Genomic DNA, 17,806 nt, shown 5'->3' on the forward strand with positions numbered 1-17,806 from the left:
CCCAACAGGCTCGGGGCGCTCCGACCCCACAGGACATCACAGGGAAGATGGGGAACTCGTCCTTCACCCACACCACCCCCAGCGGCACAGACACTCGGTCACAGCCGCCTCTTCACGGCTGCAGTGCAGTTTCCTCCCCAGAGGCCTCCCCTGTTCTCTTCCTTCCACAAGAAGCTCATTTTATCTCCCAGGGACCTGCCCCTGTAGCTGGAGACCTGCCTCAGAGAAGCTGACTCCTACTCTCTGTTCCAAGATCAGGACTGACTACCTTGAGGTTGATCCCATCCTTTTTGCCAATGATTTTGTCAGGGATGGGTATGTAACCCGCTCTGGTCAATGAGGCACAAAGAGGTTTGTTGAAGACTTCTGGAAAAGTTCTTCTTTGATCTTAAAAGAACCACAAGAAGTCCCCATAGCTCCCAAATTAACAAGAAAGCATGAAGCTCAAATTGCAATGGGCAGCCATCCCACAGCCATGAGGAAACCAGCCTTAGGATGAAGCTGACATGGGAATGACAGAGTGAAGAACTGGTTCTCTGATGGCAAAACCAGGTGGCTGGATCAACCAGAGCTGGAGCCCCGCCTGAGGCCCAGAGGTCCCCTGAAGAGAGCTAATCCAGTTACTCACTGTTTCAGCTGTGTGAGTTAGCCACTGTGCTCCCTCCAGCCAGAACTTCCAAGACACTTGTTTATCTCTGCACAAGACTAAACTGCTCAAGATAAGAGACGGTCTTTATCTTGTTTCTGAAACTCAAGTACCCAGCACCCTGCCTGGCACATGGAAAACACTCGACAAACACTGGTAGAACCAAGGAATGAACTGAGTACTCGTTTTCATGATGATTTTTTTCTGCAGAATCCTAAAAATATTTATTTAATATAAATGAGACATCTGGTAATAATAAGCCCCATTAAAATCCCAAAACACATTGGGCATCTCCTCAGTTGAATTATGATGTATTAAATGTTACAGTTAATTAACCAGAAGTTTCTTTACTTTCTGCGGGTACACAGGGCAGAACAAGGACGATAAATGGAGTATCTACATGTATTGATCAGGACTTTTAAGACACCGCTATCCTCGGATTAGTACAAATTCGGGTGAGATTGTTTACAGAGAAAACAGTTTTGATTTTGGGACATTCAACCTCACTTACAACTTAAGAGGTGGAAGTTAAAGCAAAGACAGAACATCTGTTCATCTATCAAACAGATGAGAGAACAGAAAGAACACCCAGATTTCACAACGTCGTAGGGAAACGGGGATTCTAACACACCATCGAAAGAATGGAAACTAGGACAATCTTTTCAGAACAAATATACTCAATATATATATAGAGAGAGATAGATATATACAGGGAAAACATCTGTAAGCATAAAGAACAAATTTTAAAATTCCTTACTTCTGGTGATGAGAACTAGGGACTGGGAAATTTCTGCACTAGTTATTTCTGTACTGTTTGATTACGGGGAATTACCCTGTATTATTCCATATTTACAAAAAAAATAGAGGAGAGCTATGAGAAATATCTAAAAGAAAGAAAGTAGCATGAACTTTAGAACTGGTCAGATCTGGGTCCAAATCTCAAATTTGTCACTTAGAATTGTGTGATTTTCAGCAAGTGACTTTCTAAATCTGAGTGCTTGTTTTAAAGTACAGATATAAACACCAGATTACAAACTCCGCCCCATCAGGCTGCCTTGAGGATCAAGGCACTAGCACATAAAACGTCCATGAGTGCAGCACGGGGGGCGTTAATTTCCGTGTCTGGCTTCTTGCTGAGACACGTGCCTTATCCGCGCCGTGTTCCACGTCGTCTTCACAACATCCCTGTATGAGTGTGCACCACCGGGATCCCAGTTCATGGGTAAGGAAGATGATCCAGCTTAAACAACTTGCTAAAGAACTCCTGGCCAGTGAGAGGGGCCCCAGGATTCAAAGCCTTCCTCTCAGTGAACTTCGGGTAATCAAGAATGCCAAGTTAAGAAACAAGCTTGAAAATATGTAGATTTTCAGCATTTTAGGGGATGGGTGAGTTCTAGAGACAGGAAAATTCTGAAGAAACTTTCAAAAACCAATACTTAGTCCTGGAAAGCCTTAATGTCCCAATTACTCAGTGCGCCTGGTTCTGTATGCTGCGGGGCCCGAGGAGTCCCGGGGGAGGCTGTCCAGCTGGAGGTCTGACAGTCTGTTTGTGACTGCAGCACATCTGACGGCAGAGCAAACCAGCAGGCAGCTCCTTGAGAAGCTCTGCAAGTGGTCGCCTCCTCTGGCCCCAGATGAGAGGAGATTTCTGAGGCCGCACCTGAGGGTTACTGTGGATATTCACTGAGAACAGGACTGCCTCTGACCTTGTTATGAATCCTGTCAATCTGCTGTTTCTTTCTCCAACTTGAGGGGTGACTCATCTCAAGATCTGTGAGCTTGTTTTGTGGAAGACAGCGAATGCCTTCGGGGAGGCTGCGATTGCCAGATGGCTGGTCCCCCAGGTGCTTACTGAGGGACCCCTTAGTTTCTGTGAAGCCCCTCCTGCCGAGCCCCTCAGCTCTATAAAGCCCCCTGCCTTTTGCTCTGGGGAAGGGGGATTTGCGTGAGCCCATGCTCCGGCCTCCTCGGCTTGGCCAGCTCGAACGGGGCCTTTCTCCATCTCCGAGCACCCATCTCGGGATTGGGCTGCTGCACGTCAGGCACACAACCTTGAGATTGAGGGTTTGGTGTCGTTTTCACCAGGACGGTGGTCAGCTGATGCCATCTCATTATGCACATGTCTCCTTGGGGAAGGGGAAGTGTTGTCTAAATAAATCAGAGGAACCTTTTACATTTCTCAGCAATGTGAGCACAGAAGATGAGATTTTCAGGTCTTTATAAAATGAACACTAAAGTGGGGGAGAAAACAGCTGTTGGATGTTTCAACTTAGAAAATCTAAGAAAACATGGGCAAGGGAGTCAACGCTGCAAATGCTTTACGTAGCCTTCAGGACTTGAATAAATACAGAAAAGGATACCCTTTCATCCCCACGCGCCATGTCTCCTGTGCCGCTTTCTCCATAAGTCCCGTCCTTCTCTGCTGGAAGACATCTCCTCTCCCTCTAGACTCACCCAACACTTCACCTGAACTTCTCACATCGCTTTTCCTCGTCTTGTCTGCACGGAACTGGTCCCCTTGAGAAGACTCTCTTGCCTCATTCTCATCCTTCGTCTGACTCGTTACATTCATCCCAGGTCTGTCTTGTTTCAGAGTCAGTGCTCTTTCTAACTGTACCATGAGCACCTTCTAAAGCTTTCCTTCTGTGTTTAGTTACTGGTTTAGTTTGAGATGGTTCACAGAGGAGGGTCTCACTGCAGAGAAGAGTCAGGTAAGAAGGAAGTTGGAACTGTGAGAAGTTAGCAATAAAACACTCACTTTCCTGGGGGGCAAAGGTTAGAAGGGTTTTCCTGCTCAAATGAGGCACACAACACAACAATGGGTTCTGTCTGGAGAACAGAAGGGCTCATATGTGTTAAGGAGCCTTCAAAGTACCCCACTGACCAGGAGCCTAGAAAACAGGCAGCAATCAGAGACGGGAAGGGAAAACAGGTCAGAAAGCATGGTTTCCAAAGCACAGTTGGATCCCGGTGGTGTGACGACCATCTGGCTCCTGGATGGTGGCCCACGGACACCCAAGATGAGTCAGCTAATCCGATGGCCAGGTGCTCCCTTCCTCTCCTGCTCATTTTCAAGCCACCTGTCCAAAGCTGCCTGCTCAGCCCAGGCTGCTCAAGGAGAAGGGCCCTTCCCCTCGAAGACCACACAGTGAATTACGCTTTAGAGATGAGCATCAGGAAGAGGCAAGGCTCGTGACTGTACGTTTAGCACAGCGTTTACCAAAAAAGAGAAAAAAAAAAGACTGATAAGACATGCTGTTCCACCCCAGAGAAGTCTCTTCTAAACCTTTAGGAAGTTCTAAACTCCCTCCTGGGCTCCTCCAAAATCTTCTACACAAGGGATGACAGGTCTTATTTTGTTTCTATACTACTTTATTTTCTCATGCCCACTATGTGTCTCTAGTTTCCCCCAACTAGACAGTGAGCAGCCTGAGAGCAGGAATGTGGATTTGATCTGAGAGGAGGCTGTCAGTCAAAACTAAGTCAGTCAAGGCTGGCAATGAGGATTGGAGAACCACCCCTTCTGTTCTGCCCTCCTCATTTGACACGACAAAAGTGTCTATTCGCATGTACAACTGTTTTACGTTTAACTGACTTAAGATTTTCCTAAGCAATTAAAAAACAACCCAGCAACTATACCTTCCTGATATAATTGAAAGGTCCTCTTTAAAAATAAACCTGATGTTTGTTTAAATTTTATCATCCCACGTTTCCCAAATCCAATGCCCTCTTCAAAAAACCACAAAATGGTTTATCGCCTCACTGCAGCCTAAACTCACAAATACTTGTTTCTGCAAAGTCATGTTTCCCAGATGTGATAAACTGAATTTCTTTCTTCTACCCCCAGTCACGAGCATCCCTTCCAGGCTGCTCAGAATACCAGAGAGGCTGTGCACAGTTAAGATAAAACGGAAAGGATGATGCTGGGAGTCTCTGGGTAATGAGCCTCTTCCTTCTTTACGAGGCCTGCTCCGCCTCATTCAGTATTCAGAAAAGCACGACTTCCGAGGAAAAAGGGAAAATGAAGGCTCTTGCTTCTATAAAGGCATTCTAAAAGCCCCAGCTGCCTTGTTGGAAAGGGAGTAAGTATCTCGCAGCCAAGTACACGGGAGCCCTCAGTCCCTCCGACGAGACGACAGTGGCTTCCTAACTGGCTTTCCCTCTTCAAGACATTCCTGATGTTGCTATTAGACTCATCTCCCTGCAGAGAGCCCTGATCAGACCCTTTCACTGTTCAAGATGCCCTCACCGGCTCCAAGGCCTAACGCACGAAACTCAAGCCTTCTGAGATTTAAGCTCAAGCCGCTCTCATTCGACCGCAACTAATTTCCCAGCCCCATCTCTCGCCTCTCCCTTTCACACACCCCTACGCTCTTCTCCCCACCCTACACCCTGCTTTTGCTTACCTTGGTGTTTTTGTCTGTACTGTTCCTACATTCCTATCTGACCATATTCTCATTGCAAAATCCAATCTATCCATCAGAAACATCTGTTCTCCTGCCAGCAAATATTATCACCTTCTCTGAACTCCTCCGGAAGCTTTACCTCTTGGGGCACCTTGTTTTAGTAACATTCACGTCTTATTTTCCCTCTCAGGCTCCAGTTCTTTGAGGGCAGACACTATGCACAGTTAATCTTTACATGCTTTACAAAGTAGATATTTGGTAAACAGCAGCAGAATGAACTGAATCAATAAGAAGTAAGTATTCAACACTGAAATGAAAAATCAAGGATACAGTGGAAAAGCCAAAACATGGTTCCTGTCATTCACTTATTCCACAAACATTTATTAAGCAAGTACCATGGATCAGGCACTGAGGAGTCAGTGGTCAAGGAGACAATAAGCAGGGCTGGCCCAATGGCCTAGTGGTTGAGTTCAGTGTGCTCTGCTTCGGTGGCCTGGGTTTGGTTCCTGGGCACAGACCTATGCCACTTGTCGGTGGCCATGCTGTGGTGGAGATGCACACACAAAATAGAGGAAGATTGGCACAGGTGTTAGCTCAGGGTGAATCTTTCTCAGCAAAAAGAGGGAGATTGGCAACAGATGTTAGCTCAAGGAGAGTCTTCCACAGCAAAACAAAAAAAAAAGAAAAAAGAAAAAGACGACGACAATAAGCTCGGCCTCACAGAAGCTTACAGCTCAGTGTGGTGCCTATAGTCCTACATTCTCAAAACACTGAGATAACGAGGAAGGGAGAGGGATGTAATAAAACAAGTATAATCACAACTAAAACAAATGCTCACTCTGTGCCAAGAATAATGCTAAGCATTTTATAAACATCATTCAACTCCTCCACGATCCACGGAATTAATTATCACCATCAAACCCCTTTTAAACGTGAGGAAATGGAAGCTTGCAGAGCTGAAGTGGCCCACGGTCATGCTGCTGGTCAACGGCAGCAGAGATCAGGACTCGGCTCTGTCCCACTTCCAAGCCTGTGTGCTTAATCGCTGCGCCACGCAGCTGCAGCAAGAATCACCAAGAGGACAGCAGTAGGAACGCTAACAGTCCCTCACATATGCACACAGCCGCACGGATTACAAATACTCTCACCTGCCTTTAGCACTTGCGCCTCATAACTTCCTGTTGACACAGGCAGGGGAGGCCGTTAACCCGACTTTACAGAAAATGGCAGACTGAGGGGTTAACTGCCTTTGCCAAGGTCAGATGCCCAACAGCAACTGGGGAGACTAGAGCAGGAACCCACACCTTCAGCCTTCTTGTTGAGTGTTCCATCAGCACTCCCCTTCACTCTCCTAGCACACAACTGCACGGAGTAGTCCCTTGGTGTTTAGAACAGCGCCTGACACACAAAAAGGGCCCCATGAAGGAATGAATACGAATCCCATTAGTCTATAATACCAGTGCTATCCAACGTGCCGAGTTATTATTCTCAGGTCCATCTAATAATGATACGGTGATACTTCACCTATTCGGTTATGATTTAAATGGCTTAGCTCTCTTAGCAATATGTCAGATATGAGCCATGCTTACATACTTACTAGAAACAGCCGAGAGGGAAAAGGCATGGCGGAGGGGTCACACAGGCAAATGGGAAGGGACAAGGAGGTGCACAGTGAGCAGAGTGCACGCTCCACTCCCCACAGCCGCAGGAGGGCATTACTCCTAACGTGGTGGCAGCTATTGGAGGCCAACAGTCCAGAGAGAAATGAAAAAACTCTCTTTATAATTCAATTCATACATATTAATTACAATATGGTAAAATTTATTTCTTACAGGTGACTGAATGATTACAAACATTTCTGTGGTTAGCACAATTAAAAAATGAAAGTAGTAGCTAATACCAATAATATACTTAAAAATTGCGTTAAATACACTTCAATGTTTGAATAAATAGAATAGTTTACATTTATTGATCATGTCTTTGCAGCATGAGCTGCACTGAATGCTGTGCCTACATCACTCCCTTCACTCTTCACAAGGCTGGGAAGGTTTGGCGGTGGAAACCCCGAGGGACAGACGAGGAAGCTGATGGTGAATAACACCCCTGCCTCTGAGCAAAGGGAGATGCTATTTAGCCTTTCTGGACCCCGTCTCTTCTTCTGTACGGTGGAAACAATAACACAGTCTCAGAGGTCTGGATGTAAGTGGGACACAGGACGACATATTGAAAGCATCTAAGATGCTTTCCCACAGTGGACACTGGGGTCAATCATCTCCCTAAAATTCAGTTCCAAGGGGATGATATTCTGATGGGAACACTCATAACTAACAGTTCAAGAGAAAACATTATTTAAAAATATGACTCCCCCTATTCCCCTCTCACCCCCAAAAAAGATTTATGACATTTTGTAAACACAGCAGAATCAGGAACGAAGTACTGACCTACACGGAGCAGCTGCCGTGTGCCAGCACGAGATCTGTCCTATTCGAGCTTCACAACGCTCGAGGTGGAGACTCGTTCTCTCCCTACAGATAAGTGCAGGGAGGACACAAGGGGTGGTCGTGACCACCCAAGGCCGTGCGTCTACAGCATGGCTGTGCTGGGTCTGAGCTGTGTGTAGCGTGGCTCTGGGGCCCCTCCTTCCCACCACCGTGCTAACTGCCCACCCTAAATCTTAATTACGAGGAGAACACCGGTGCTGGCAAAGCTGTGGCTAAATGGCTATTAGTGGGAAGTCAATATCTATCACTACCATCTTTTCAGATAATTGGTCAAAGGGATTAAAATTTTGAACGTATATAGCCTTTGACTCGGCAATTGTACATTGGGGGGATCTTTTCTACAGAAGTAAGAGCACTAGTACCTAATGATTGACACACGTGGCACACACGCACATGGATGCTTATTTTGGCATTTCTTTTACTGGCAAAGCATTGGAAGATCATCTGAATACTGATCAATTGGAAAAATTGATCAGTCAATTGGAAAAAAATTATAATAGAGCATATTAAAATGTGATCATTATATTAAACGAAAAGAGCAAGGTTTTTGCTTTTAATGTACAGAATCTGTTCCAGAAGGATATATAACATGCACCTCAAACTCTGCTGAACAACAGCTATTCTTCAACAGACTGTATAAATGCCACCACTGTCCACCTAGTTGGTCAAAGCCAAAATTCTGGGTTTATCCACGATTCTCTAGTTCCCTCAGCTCCCCCATTTAGTCAGTCACGTCTGAGTCAACGTGCCAAACACCGAGAATCAGCTCACTTTCCTTTGCTTCTGACACCGGCCCCCAGTCCTCGTCTAAATGCACTCGGGTCTCACCTGGGCTTCTGCCTGTGGCATGCGGCTCTCACCTTCCTGCAGTCCATTCTCTGTCCATCAAGTCACCTCACTCCCCTGTTAAAACCTTCTGGTGGTTTCTACTGCACGGTGAATAGAACCCCAGCTTCTTACTCTGACACATAAAACCCCAGCCCCCGCATCTCACAGGCCACTACTCTCCAGGCTCCCAACTCGCTCTGGCACCTGCCTGAAAGGCCCCAGCTCATCCTCCCTTGAGAGCTCTCTCGTCCCCTCTACAGAGAAGGCTATCCCCCCTTATTTCTGCCTGTCTGGCTCCTTCTCACCATCTTGCTCTCGTTTAAATTTCACCTTGTCCAAGAGGCCTTCTGCACGACTCATCAGGGGGGGTCACCTTCCGCATGGCCCATCAGGGAGCCACCTATTTGAATTCTCTGCAAGGCACAATACTACTGGCAATTATCCTGATTTACTTATTTCTTAGTTAACTTCCTCACTAGGATGTGAGCTGCACCACGGCAGGAGCCTCTTCTGTTTATTCACACCTCTATCTCTAGTACCCAACACAGCACCTGACACATGATATGCGCTCACTGAACACTTGTTGAACTAAAAGAACGTGTCTTATACGATCAGGTTTATACTAAAAGAGACACTATTCACGTATAGCCATTTACTTTCGTTGTAGAAGCAAAGGAAAAAGCGTGGAAAGATACTAAACAGTGAATAGTAACTTCCTTGTTGAGGTGGGGAAGCAAAAGTCAACCTTCTCTTCTAAGAACACTGCATTGTTTCATTAGTTACAGTAAGTATGATAAATAAGAAATGTGAAGAGAATTTGATCTTTCTCAGCACAAGAGGCACACTGATTACGCAACTAGTCAGCTATCTTTCTATCTTTCTAGTGTCTGTCTGTGCAACTCTAGGAGCAGACAGATATGAGAGCAATCCTGTTGACTAGTAATTTCTCCAGTAGTAGATGAAAGTAATTATTTAAAGGTACCTCTGATCATAGGCATTAAAGTGTTTTGCAACCATAAAGAAAGGTACGATTCATTCACGTTTTTAAAAAAGAGAATTTTCGGGGGCCAGCTCTGTGGCCGAGTGGTTAAGTTCACGTGCTCTGCTTCGGCGGCCCAGGGTCTCGTCGGTTTGAACCCTGGGCATGGACATGGCACTGCTCATTGAGCCATGCTAAGGCAGCATGCCACAACTAGAAGGACGCACAACTAAAAATATACAACTATGCACTGGGGCGCTTTGGGAAGAAAAAAAAAAAAGAGAGAATTTTCTAATAAATTCTGAAATGACCAACTAGGACAAATTATCTATCTAGAAGAAACCTCGAGGAACTTTGAGGAAGGTAATACCCATTTGGTTAAGCTCTAATATGTTTGTGTAACATTATTTAATATCACTTTATAATCATCTCTCAAATACTTTCTATTTTAATTAGGGAAGTTTCCTAGTTAATAAATTCTATGAGTTTGGAATACCAGATACTGAAAATCAAACATGTTAGATTTGGGAAAAGCGATTATGACAAATCCATGTAAGTCACTCAAGCTAATTAGGAGCCACCTTACCTCAAGAGAAGATGGAGGACTTGACGGTAACGGAAAAGGAGCGACCGCCATCTGATTGACCGCATCTTCATTTCTGTGGATGTTAAAGTAGGCAGAATCAGTACACAGTAAATGCTAACGTCCTGGCTCAAATCATTTCCTCAGTTCTCAGTTGAAAAGGCACACAAAGCACCTCAGAATAAAAAGTATATATAAACATATACTGGTTTCAAGCAGGCAAAGCCATTAGGCACAAAAAGAGATGCACTGCTCAAGGGATCCTGAGAGACAACTATTAGTGACAAAGAATGATGAGGCGAGGAGTCAGCCAAGTCCTGCTTAGCAACTCAGGAGCTGCGGAGCACAATTCTGGAAGGGCATCAACGCTTTCAGCACTGGGGAGTACACATTTTTCAAATGGGTGGATGGAAACTCTAGGCCCCATTAACATCTAGAGCATTTTGTTCTTCAAACTGGAAAGGGTCCCAGCCCCATCTGGCTTCTAACTTTGTTCTGCCAGATGAAGAATGATGCGCTGTGTACAGCAGGCCCCGCGTGGGTGGACACTGTGAGGAGGAGTGATGGATGGCGACAGCAGAGATCCAGACAGTGCTTTGTGGGTTAGGCTAATTCTCCTCCTCATCCAAATTGGAGCAGAGAAGGTGGGAGCTGATCCCTCATCACACAGCGACCGGCACAGAACGGCTCCCAGAACACCAGCTCCGACTATGTGGGCCTATTTCCACTACATCACTAACAAGTGGTAGGCAGGGGTTCTGTGCGAGGTCCATCCTTGACTTTCTATCATTCATGATGCACGACCAATATAATTATCTCAAGATTTATGCGAAGTTTGAGTCAGGTTTCATAATATAACCCAAGGAGGAAGCTCACAAAAATGCGTCTTACTGGTATGCAAAGATCTAAGACTGATCTCTCTCCAAATGACCAGTGCATGTGGGACTGCCACTACCTGACGTGGGAGGGCACTCGAAATCCAGCCACATTTTATTTTTCACTTCTCACCAATTGGAAAAGATCCACTGGTCCTTGTCATTCCTGCTCCGGTGCTTTAATCATATCACTGCCTCTACTTGAAATGCCTTTCTTTATTAAATTTATAACTCACCCATCCTTCTCCAGTGTGAGTTCAACAACCTCAGCTAGGTGAATTAATCCCTTAAGTTCAAAGACTATCTACATCTTGATGTGTTCCAAATTCAGTTAGCCTGGATCTTTTCCTGAGCTTAGGATCTGCGTGTCCAGCTCCTGGTTTACGTCTCCACTAGATGCCTCCAAGCATCTCAAATAGAACAGAGCTCTGTGTCCCACTCAGTCTCCAGCGGGCTCCATAATCAACCCTCCTCACCCGAGTGAATGCCAACACTCTCCCCTCAGTTGTTCAGTCAGGAACCTGGGAGTCATTCTTAAAACCTCTCACCCTCAACTGTATATCCAACCCATCCAGAAGTCCTGTTGATTCTACCTTCAAAACGTATCCGGAATCTTTCCACTTCTTTCCACCCTATCCTAGAGCCATCATTATGTCTCACCTGAGTTAACAGAAGAGCATCCTATTTGGTTTCTACTTACACTCATCCTTCTCTCTCCAACCCATTCTTCACTCAGCAGAGTTACTATGGTCTAACACATAAATCTGGTTCTCTTTCTATCCTCTGCTTAAAATCCTCCTATAGCTTCTTATTGCACTTAGGATCAGGTCCAGAACTGTTGGGGAGGCTATAAGGCCTGAGCTCCTGTCCCTCGCCCCTCATGTCGTCTCTTCTCCTCGCTCACCTTGCTCCAGTTTCCGCTACCCAGGCTTTCTTTCCACTCCTCAGCTGAGCCGAGCTCCATCCACTCAGAGCCTCTCTCAACCTATTCTCCTCCGCTCTGCATGCCTGTTGCCCAAATCCTTTGTCTGATTTATTCCTATTTCTTCTTCATAGCTCACCCTAAATGTCATTTCCTGAAACAAGCCTTCCAGGACCTCCACTATGTGCTCGTAGCACCCTATACAACAATCACAGTTCTGCTGCGCTCACAATTTACCTGATTTGTAGGAACATTTGCTCAAATCTGTCTTCCCCCATATGGCGAGCACTCCAGGGATGGGACTCACGTCCTTCCTACTCTCTATGACATCATCTAGGGCAAACACACTGCCTGGCAAAGAGTTTGTACTGAACATAGTTATCCGGAAAAAAAAAGAGGTCCTGATCACTCACTCAATAAGGGGACACAGGGAGGAGTGTCAGTTCCAGCACCACCACTAACCAGCAGTGTGATTTGGGGACTACTTTCAAGAGCCTCAGTTTCCCGGTGTCTTAAGTACACGGGTTGAACTGTAAGAATCCTAAGTTGATGCAAATTCTTTGTGAAATGCAGCAGAGTATAAATAAAGAGGTGAAGTCTAGGTGCCATTTCTTGCTCTAACCTTTTCAGATTCTTGGATTATCTAGCACATGAGCCAAACCAAAGCAAAAGGGAGAAAAATTAAAACCATAAAGTGACACGGCGCATGAAGAATACATCTATCTTTCCTGACGGTGTTACAGAGGCCTTGAGCATGCACTATTAAGTGAAGAGACGGCTACTGCTCTTGCGGGCGCACGGCGCCTTCCTCAGCAGTCTGCTCATACACAGAAGTGAGCAGTCACCCCCGGGTGAGCCACAGCGTTTTCCCGGTGGTAATTCCCTTTCCCATCAGGTTCCCCCATCGAATAACACGAGAGAGCTCAGCTCCAGCTTAGAGCTGGACGACAACAGGACACGTCTGCTGCAGATTCGGAGCTCCTCATGGGGCGGAGTATATTCGGCAGTAATTAAGCAGACAGCTTTTCATCTCTCTCTCAAAGGTTACCAGCATTAAAAATACGGCTGCACATAAATTCTTATTGAGAAATCATGATTAACTGGACCAAGTTAGCGCAAATCAGCCAAGTCATCCTTTTATAATTTAACGGTTTTCCCCAAATTAGTATGACTTTAATGGCCTTTAAAGTCTATATTAATTTTTTTAAACCTCTCAGAACAGAAAACCTGCAATTACTCTCGGTGGAGAGAAGAAAGCTGGCATAAGTCACAGTTCATAACCCTCTACAATCCACTTACCCGTGAGTGTTCACGCACCTCAGCATCACGGAGGGGGGACCTACATGCAGCAAGTTTAAAGAGAAAGAAGCAGGAAGGGGAGGAAACCGAAGGAGAGAGGGCAGCTATGCTCCAACAAGCAGTTAACCCGAAGGACTTGGGGGACCTCTGGCCCCCAGATTCTACGACTCTCACAAGGAACAAAATCTGCTTGCTTTATAACTAACCTTTCCTCTCCAATATAATTAACGTAAGTTTCCCAGGCCCGGGTGCCCCATGCAGGACATAGTCAGGAATTGTAATGTTTGTTTGTGTTTTTACAATTATCTTTCACAGCTGTTGGGGGAGTGGTGACAGAGTTCTGACACAGATAAGATGAAAACAGCTTTCCAGAGCACGGAGCCCTGGGTGCGCCTGCCCGTGTCGCTGTCCCTATGACAATTTGTACTGTTCCTCCTCCCACTCCAGGTACAGGCACGGGACCTTATCTCTTTGCATCCCAGCTGGGAGCAGGGTACCTGGCAGACAGCAGGTGCGCTGGACATGTCTCTGCAATGAAAGAGATCCTAAAAGGCAGGAGAAAGATATGAAAGCAGAACTATCCAAACCATGCCCTGTGCTTTCCAAGCTGTTTCAACGGGTTCATGACCGCGTGCTGCCTATAGTCAGCCAGCACACAGCGATTCCCTGGCTGGGCCACGGGAGCAATGTCTGCACTGTGCATCACTGACAGCCTGCCTCACCCTCAGTGGATGCAGGGGCAGACACCTGCCTCAGTTGGGCCAATCAGATTCTCTCTCCCAGGGCCTCAACATTGAGAACAGACACTTGGAGATCAGATGCGCAACAGGCAGACACCCCAACGGGAACACCCCAGGCTAAACAAGGGCCGGAATGCCACTCTCCTGACATCTCCAGAGTCACCCAGCTCCTTCTCTTCAGAGTCTTAGCTGTTTGGCTCCTTCTTAAGAGTCCATGAGACATCCCTGCTTTCTTACAATACATTCTCCTCTTAATTTAAGCTGGCTCCAGGTCACTTTGATTGGCTGAAACTCAACAACAGAGCTCTGATTTTGTTTTTAATATATGTTAGTTTATTTACTAAATATTTATACTATGGATACGGAGATGAATAAAACATGATTCCTCCCTTTGATGATATTAGCAATTAGTGAGGAACACAGCTAAGTAAACAGACAATTACAATACTGGCATTACTATCCAGAGGCTGTCAGTTTAGTTTTTCTCCAAAAGGATGTTAGGAATACCCCCAAATTCAGCAACTTGTTTGCAGAATATACTTATATTTATGACAAACACACATTCTGGATCCTGAATTCAATTCTATTTTGTTATAAAAATACACTCATATTGGTAAAAATCATGCAGCTCGCGTTAGGTAGATTCTAAGGCTCCCAAATTGCTGACCTGGTTTACAGACCGTGAGCAGGAATATGTCACTTCCACGGTTAGGTTATATTAAACAGCACGGCTGACTTTAACATAAAGGGGGAGTATCAGGTTGGGTGTGAGTGAATCACACACGCCCTTTACGTCTGGAGACCCCACTTCTCCGAGCCTCAGTGTCTGGATCTGCAAGTCAGGAGCTTGGTTTACAGAATCCGAAGGAGCACCTGGGGGCCAGAGACAGGAGGTGAGGGATCAGAAGCACCACTGCTGGCTCGAGGACAGGGGGGCCGCGAGACAATGAACGTGAGCGGCCTCGAGGAGCTGAGGGCCGTCCCCATCTGAGACCCAGCAAGGAAACAGGCTCAACAAGACGAGCCTAAAGTTGATTTTTCCGCAAGGCTCTAGAAGAGAACTCAGCCCGGCCAACACTTGACTTCTGCCTTGTGGTACCCTGAGCAGAGAACCCCGCCACGCTGTGCCAGACTTCTGACCTACACAACTGTGAGCCAATAAATAGGTGTTGTTTTAAACTGCTAAGTTGGTGGTAATTTGTTACACAGCAAGAGAAAACTAATACACAACAAAACTCTCATTTGGAAAACACAGTCATCAGAAACATCACATTTGAGTTCTCACCATGTACCACTGCTCTAAACGCTTTTCATAGATTAACTCATTTCACCTTCATGACAACTCTATGTGGCAGTCACATTATTTTCTTCATTTTACACAGAGTTAAGTAACCTGACCAAACTCACAAAGCTAATCAATAGCAGAGCTGAAATGCAAACCCGGCAGTCTGGTTTCAAAACCTACTCTTTCAACTACTACACTACAGTGTTTCTCATTTTAATAGCCCGTCCCAGAGCCACATAAGTCTTCTCTCCAACACCCAGGCGAATATGCCCAGATCCATCCTGGGGAAAAGTCCTCCTAGGTCACAATTTACTCTTAAAGCTCTTTCTCATTTTCCTTAGGGTAAGACGCAGGTGCCCTGACTCCACCCACTTTTCATACTTAGGTTGAGTGTCATATCCATATCACCCACCCCTTAGATGGATAGAATGACTGTGAAATCAGTGACACAGCCACTGTGACGGCAGTGCAGGGAGAGAGGTGAAGACACCGTGGAGTGAGTCCCTCCACTCTTCTGTGACGGTCATCGGGATGTTCCTAAATCCTCTGGCTTGTGCTTTTCCTCCTCCTTAATTTGGGCCTTGATGAACCAGGTTTCCTTTCCTGCCTTGGTAATCCCAGAAACACACGCTGAGATGGAACCATGTTGCCTGGGTAGCTGAGTGACCACGGTGAGCAGAGAGGCCCCCTTGCTGAGCACTGACAGCCACGTAACATGAGAAAGAAAGAAACTTGTTTTAAGCCACTGAGTTTTGCAGGTGTTAGTTACTGAAGCATAACTGAGTCTATCTTGACTCAAACATGCTCTAAGTTTATTCCATAATATATACCTATTTTTTTTTCTTGGAGGAAGATTAGCCTTGAGCCAACTACTACCAGTCCTCCTCTTTTTGCTGAGGAAGACTGGCCCTGAGCTAACATCCATGCCCATCTTCCTTTACTTTATACATGGGACACCCGCCACAGCATGGCTTTTGCCAAGCAGTGCCACGTCCACACCCGGGATCTGAACCGGCAAACTCCAGGCCACCAAAAAGCCAAACGTGCGAACTTAACTGCTGCACCACCAGACCAGCCCCAAAACCTATTTTTAAAGTCATGCTTCTACCTTACTCCAGCTAAAAACTGGAAACAACCCAATGTCCACCTACAGGAGAGTGGATCAACAAACTGTGGCATATTCATAGATTGGAATATTACTCAATATTTAAAGGAACAAACCATTAACACACATAACAACACGGATAAATCTAAAAAAAATATGTAAAATGAAAGAAACCAGACCACACAAGCATAAAGGGTGATAGAAATCAGGAAGTGTTGGCTCTGGGGAGGAGGGGTTGACTGGAAAGCAGCACCGGCCAACTTTCTCGGGTGAAGGAAGGCGCTCTAGTTTTGTTTGGGGTGATGGTTACACAGGAAATGCTTCGTATTATCAAACTCAATAAACTGAACACTTAAAGCCTATTGCACTGAGTGTAAGTTGTACCCCAATTAAAAAATAAGTTTATTATGATATGGAGTATAAGACAACTATACTATTCCGGAAAGAAATCTAGATCAAGGCAGACCTAGGCAAAGGTACAGATTCTCTCACTGATAAGATACTAAACAATTTTTTAAAATCTTGACTTCTTAATCTATAAAATTGGGATAATATCTTCTAATAGAATTGCTGTGAGATAATGTAAATGTCAAAGCACAATAATGATAGTTAACATTTAATGTCTTATGGTTTGAGGATGTTCAGTCTCAGATGCTCAAATTTCCAGGTGCTAAGTCCTCAATTACCTTTAATTCGTTCAGTCATCAATCCTTAGATCAAAGAAATCGCCGAGTCTAATGCTTCCATTCTAAAGACTTCATCCTTTCTTCTCGTCCCACCGTCTCCATCCTAGTTCATGTGCTTTTCGCACTGTCTGTACTATGACAACGGCGTCCCTACTGCTTCTCCTGTTCTGCTTTTTCTGTGTCTCAACCAATCCAGATCACTCCCCCCTCCACTGGGACAGCCACGCCTGGAAGTGCACCTGCTGCCCCTCTACCCCCAGCTCCCTCTGCTGATGCCTGTTCTGCCCGTTGTGTAATTAGTTATGCGCACGTCTTGCGAGTACTTGGAGAACTTCTTACTTAATGCTGTGGTCTGATATAGCATCTGACATACTGAAGGTACTCAATAAACACCTGAATTAAATTTGTTCATGCAGCTTGGACTCAATTCTTTCCTATTTAAGTCTACCCAGGTAGCATTAACCAGCTTTTGCTGTACTCACTTCTCTAACAGTGACCTCTCTCTCTCCTCTGAATTTCTAAACTATGTACACGACTTTTCTCAGCAACTTCCTCCTATTCTTCTAATAATAGGTCACTACATTCTCGGAAGCCCACATATGTCATATACAGGGATTTGTTGATAAAACCCTGTAGGTTTATTCTTCATCCATCAAAGTTGCAACCATAATTCAAATTGTAATAAGAGATTTCATTAACACGTTATTTGAAGCACCAATCCAACAACTATTGACTAATTCCTTAGGATAAATATGACATATTTTCTCCAATATAAACTGTAAAAGAATACTACAAATTGTGGTCAAAATAAAGATTAGTGGGCTATGAGAACATACATATCCTTCAGGAAACCACAATGAGCCAATGACAACAATTTCTGAACGAGGAGCAAAGAAAGGACATTTGATGTAATGTGCGGTTTGTAGAATGCCTTAACTTTTCCTTAGCTTT

At 45.2% G+C, this 17,806-nt stretch overlaps 1 protein-coding gene across 11 annotated transcripts in view; it reads right to left on the reverse strand.

The window, feature by feature from the left end:
• Window positions 1-17,806, reverse strand: part of PATJ (PATJ crumbs cell polarity complex component) — a 303,918-nt gene that overhangs the window by 83,714 nt on the left and 202,398 nt on the right. For all 11 annotated transcript variants that reach the window (XR_011532436.1, XR_011532435.1, XR_011532437.1 and 8 more), the window contains one exon: window positions 9,947-10,019. Coding sequence is in view for 8 of the 11 variants with exons in the window: in XM_070592216.1 (XP_070448317.1) it covers window positions 9,947-10,019 (73 nt within the window). In the remaining 3 variants the exon portion in view is untranslated. The remainder of the gene's footprint in view (window positions 1-9,946; window positions 10,020-17,806) is intronic.

This window comes from Equus przewalskii, chromosome 24 (genome assembly GCF_037783145.1).
Source record: "Equus przewalskii isolate Varuska chromosome 24, EquPr2, whole genome shotgun sequence".
Taxonomy (NCBI): domain Eukaryota; kingdom Metazoa; phylum Chordata; class Mammalia; order Perissodactyla; family Equidae; genus Equus; species Equus przewalskii.